This window comes from Borostomias antarcticus (assembly GCF_949987555.1).
Source record: "Borostomias antarcticus genome assembly, chromosome: 4".
Lineage (NCBI taxonomy): Eukaryota > Metazoa > Chordata > Actinopteri > Stomiiformes > Stomiidae > Borostomias > Borostomias antarcticus.
In genome coordinates this window covers 20,049,635-20,054,188 of record NC_140237.1, presented here as the reverse complement: position 1 = coordinate 20,054,188, position 4,554 = coordinate 20,049,635, and the positions used below count along the sequence as shown (strand labels likewise).

Sequence of the window (4,554 nt, the reverse complement as noted above, 5' to 3'; positions counted from 1 at the left end):
CCATAAAATGCGTCTATATATTTATCTAAATGTGATGTATAGGTGCATGGAAATAATTAAGTTTAGGCTATATCCTACCGTGTTGCTTATAGCCTAATATTTAGCCTATCTTAAACATGTTTATTGAATCATTTACAAATGTAATGAATATTGCGCCCAACTGTAGAAACATTGAATAAGATATGTGCATATTTGTGAACCGTGTTTTTGAAACAATGCGATATAATATGTTTAACTCCTATTTTATCTGTATAATATTTACTCATTAAAATGACATTAATGTAGACGCGAAGGAGTTAATAGGTTGAGTTCCATCTGACAGTCAGCTGGTAGCATTTGACAGTTGAGAAAAGTTTTGTTTCTGTACTAATATGTTAATTAGCCCTCAGATTGTGCGAGCCCATTGGCTCTTTCGTCCGAGTCAATTTCCCATTTCTAACCTGACGTCAAGGCTGGCTATAAAACTCTGCATTGCTTTTAAACTCATCTGCTCTGTGATCCTTCTAAAAAATCGCCTACAAGTCAGAGGCATTTTACGCACGAGGCTACATTTAGCCCCTTACCTTCGACATTTCACCCTCTCCGCTTTACGCATGTATCCATGAAGAAACCGTAAAGTGTTAAATGTTTCAAATACTAAGCCGCCGAATTTCTCATGCTGAAAGAGGATTCCGTTACTCGCGCGCAGGGCTGTGGTGCGTCTGTGCAATAGACGCTGCAAAGGAAAACTACTCCTTCACAGTTGGGAACCCGTCGCTGCAAAAAGGACATTGAAAGATTTATTTTTTCATTTTGAGAAAATACGCTTCAAAATTCAAACTGGCTCACGTCGTTCCTAACCAACCCAGTTTGACAGCTGCTCCTCACCCTCTTTGGAGGTCTGTCAGCAGCAAGAGGATGGCATCAGAACTGGCAATGAGCAACTCCGACCTGCCCACCAGTCCCCTGGCCATGGAATATGTTAATGACTTCGATCTGATGAAGTTTGAAGTGAAAAAGGAGCCGGTGGAGCCCGATCGCAACATCAGCCAGTGCAGTCGCCTTATCGCCGGGGGATCCTTGTCTTCCACCCCGATGAGCACGCCTTGCAGCTCGGTGCCCCCTTCTCCAAGCTTCTCGGCGCCCAGTCCGGGCTCGGGGAGCGAACAGAAGGCACACTTGGAGGATTTCTACTGGATGTCCGGTTATCAACAGCAGTTGAATCCAGAGGCGCTGGGCTTCAGCCCCGAAGACGCAGTAGAGGCGCTGATCAACAGCAGTCATCAGCTCCAGTCATTCGATGGCTATGCTAGAGGGCAGCAGTTTGCCGGTGCAGCCGGAGCAGGAGGCACTATGGCCGGGGAGGAGATGGGCTCCGCCGCGGCCGTGGTGTCCGCAGTTATCGCTGCCGCAGCAGCCCAGAACGGGGGCCCCCATCACCACCACCATCACCACCACAGCGGCGGCCACCACCAAGCACCCGGGATCCAGTCCAACGGCAACTCGGGGGGAAACCACCCACACATGCATTTGGATGACCGGTTTTCAGACGATCAGCTGGTGAGCATGTCGGTGCGGGAGCTCAACCGACAGCTACGGGGGGTCAGCAAGGAAGAAGTGATCAGGCTGAAACAGAAGAGGAGGACCCTGAAGAACAGAGGCTATGCCCAGTCCTGCCGCTACAAGCGGGTCCAGCAGCGGCACGTCCTGGAGGGCGAGAAGACGCAACTCATCCAGCAAGTCGACCACCTCAAGCAGGAGATCTCTAGGCTGGTCCGGGAGAGGGACGCGTACAAAGAGAAATACGAGAAACTCATCAGCAACGGCTTCCGAGAAAATGGATCCAGCAGTGACAACAACCCTTCCTCCCCGGAGTTTTTCATGTGAGTCTCGACATAACCATGAAAAAAGAATATCAACCGAGTTTGTCAAACCCCTCATTTGAAAAGTTTTCATTATGAAACATTTTATTTGTGGGGCTTACTAGACCAAGAAAACGAATTTGCCAACCTTTTTCGTTTTTATTTTTCTTACTTTTGACAAACTGGGGTTGCTCAAGTCTGTCAATAACGGGTTTGAGTTTTTTTGTTTTTTTTTTATGGGGAGGGGGGGGGGTGTTGGGGAGGAGGGGGGGGGGCTTGCAATAGAAAATGGAACTTCATCAGTATTGTTCATTTTGGAGTAGCCCACTCTGAAACCTGCCATCATTTTTTTTGCTACCATACACAACATTTTGTGCATATTTGTCAACCTTTTTCATCGTTGTTCATTTGACTTGCAGTGTTTTTGAGTATTATCTCTATGATTTTTTTGTGTGAAGTTGATTCAACTTCACATCGTCGCTGTATACTTTGTGTGCATGCAAGCACTAGTATACCCCACGAAGTTCATCATACCTTTGTCATCCCCTTTTCTTTGAACCCCGTGTACAAAAACCTGTCAAAAACGGCAAATATCCACGAGGCATTTTTGGCCCTTTTCTTTTTTCCTTTGTTATCAGCCAAACTCCGAGGACTGCGAGCCTGCCATTTTACCCACCTCATCTCATGCGTTTTGCTTGCTATATTGTGTATAAGCAACAAATGACTGTAAGAAACAAAACCCATTGTTCAAACAGAGATATGTTATTGAACTGACCTGCATGCTGGACATGTAGGTTCTGTTTTTTTGTGCTTGAAATGTACTTTTTTGTCGGATGACTCCAGCATGGCATTCATTTTTTTTCATTTATGGCCTCATCACTTTTTTGGGACAGCAACAAAAAAGTGACAGGGACACTTCCACCACCCATCCTTCCAATCCTACAAGTGCATTTCGACTGTGCTGAACTGCACCACCGTCGTCTGTCATTTCTATACAGTGAATGCACTAACGCATTCCTGGTGGAAGTTGGTCGACCCATGTTGCGAGAGGGTGACGAGGACTGTTCTAAAAGGAATCATCCATCCCTCCCCGGGGCTAAACTGTCTGTTGCTTAAAGCGGTTTGTTTATTTAAAAGATAGCCTACCCTATCCTTGTGTATCTGACAACTCTGGAATGGTATGGATTTTAAGTATATAATTTAAATAGTTTTTTTTAAATATGTACGTCATAAAATATTGTGGATGTGCTACAGGTTGACATAAAAGAGGAATGTGATAGGTGATTAGGTTCATCTCGGTTTGTTCAAGTCCTGTGCACAAAGTTGTTTTCTGTCATTGGCCAGGACAGATTGGCGGGGCTCCAATTTCTACAATAAGCAGTATTGTGTCCATGCCTACAGTAGCAGCAGTAAGCAGTATTGTGTCCATGCCTACAGTAGCAGCAGTAAGCAGTATTGTGTCCATGCCTACAGTAGCAGCGCTTTGTGCAGCATGTGCTTGCAGTTCGAGTTCGACAGTTATAGTGTTTGTCTTCGCCAACCACTGACTGTATTTTAAACCAAAGTATTAAACGAGGAGAAACTTCAAACTCAAGTCAGCGTGAAAAAGCATTTGAAAATGTGTTCATCTGTAAAGCAAAGGTATTTTGGACTGAATTGCACTAAACTGTAGCCTGCAATCACGTAGAACATAAAGATGACTCTACAACGCTAAGTTAGAAGCGCATACTTATGGCTTTGCTGGGAGACGTTATGATACCATTTTGATATAATTTGTCATTTCACGCAGGACTAGGTTATTTTGTCTTAAATGAACTCATTATTTACAAGGCAATAATATTATTATAATCAATAATGTCTGGACATTGTTAAAAAGTCAGGGATTGACACCCTGCATGTACAAAATGGGGGAATACCATTCGTCAATAAATCTTTAAGAATATGTTAATTAAACTTTCCTCTTATATATTATATATATTTTGCTGTGCAAAATTATTTCACTCACTAACCATATGTGATGTTCATATGTGCTCGTTTTTTCATTTCATACAAAATAAATGATATGCAATAAATGTATGTAATTGGCCTTCATACAGTTTCTCCGTTTTCTCTTGATTTATACTTGCATAGAAGCAATGTTGATTTTAATGATAAAAAAATAAGTTCACATGAAGAAGCAGTTGGTATTTGGACAGCAATTGTATTTGGACATCGTTCATATTTATTGCTATTGTGATGGTCAGGAGTTCAGGTAGGCTACATTTGTTTATTTTAGACTATAACAGATCTGACAAATACCAATTCCGGACTATCAGTATGTCAGAACTGCCTGGTTGGTGAATTCTAAACCTCAAAAGGAATTCACCTAGCAAATATATACCTACAGGCATCCTCTGATAAGTCTTTAGATATAAACTTAAGATCTTTTGTGTTATCGGATACCACAACGTTACTTTCCTGAAAGGGTAGCCCAGTTTAGCCCTCAAGTGCAATAGATTTGTTTATTTCTCAGTTATGGATTTGCATTGCAATCTAATTTCTTGCATCCCCTTTCCAGTTCATACAACTAAATTGAAGGCATTAAGCTGGAAATTTTCATTTTTATTTGTTTGCATCATGCTGGTGGGTGGGATAATGTGGTCATGCATTTACATAACATACAGATTTTCGTCATCATCCATGTCATTCATGTCAATCAGATTACTTGATATTC

General features: G+C 42.5%; 1 protein-coding gene across 1 annotated transcript; it reads left to right on the top strand.

The window, feature by feature from the left end:
* Positions 1-527: 527 nt before the first annotated feature.
* On the top strand, positions 528-2,022 carry mafa (MAF bZIP transcription factor a). The gene has a single exon (XM_084436731.1). It carries the CDS (start codon positions 898-900, stop codon positions 1,864-1,866), a length of 969 nt encoding a protein of 322 aa, XP_084292857.1. The 5' UTR covers positions 528-897; the 3' UTR covers positions 1,867-2,022.
* The last annotated feature ends 2,532 nt before the right edge of the window (positions 2,023-4,554 follow it).

Bases quoted from the DNA above. Each gene is read 5' to 3' on its own strand.
- mafa (XM_084436731.1), top strand. From the start codon at position 898: ATGGCATCAGAACTGGCAATGAGCAACTCCGACCTGCCCACCAGTCCC.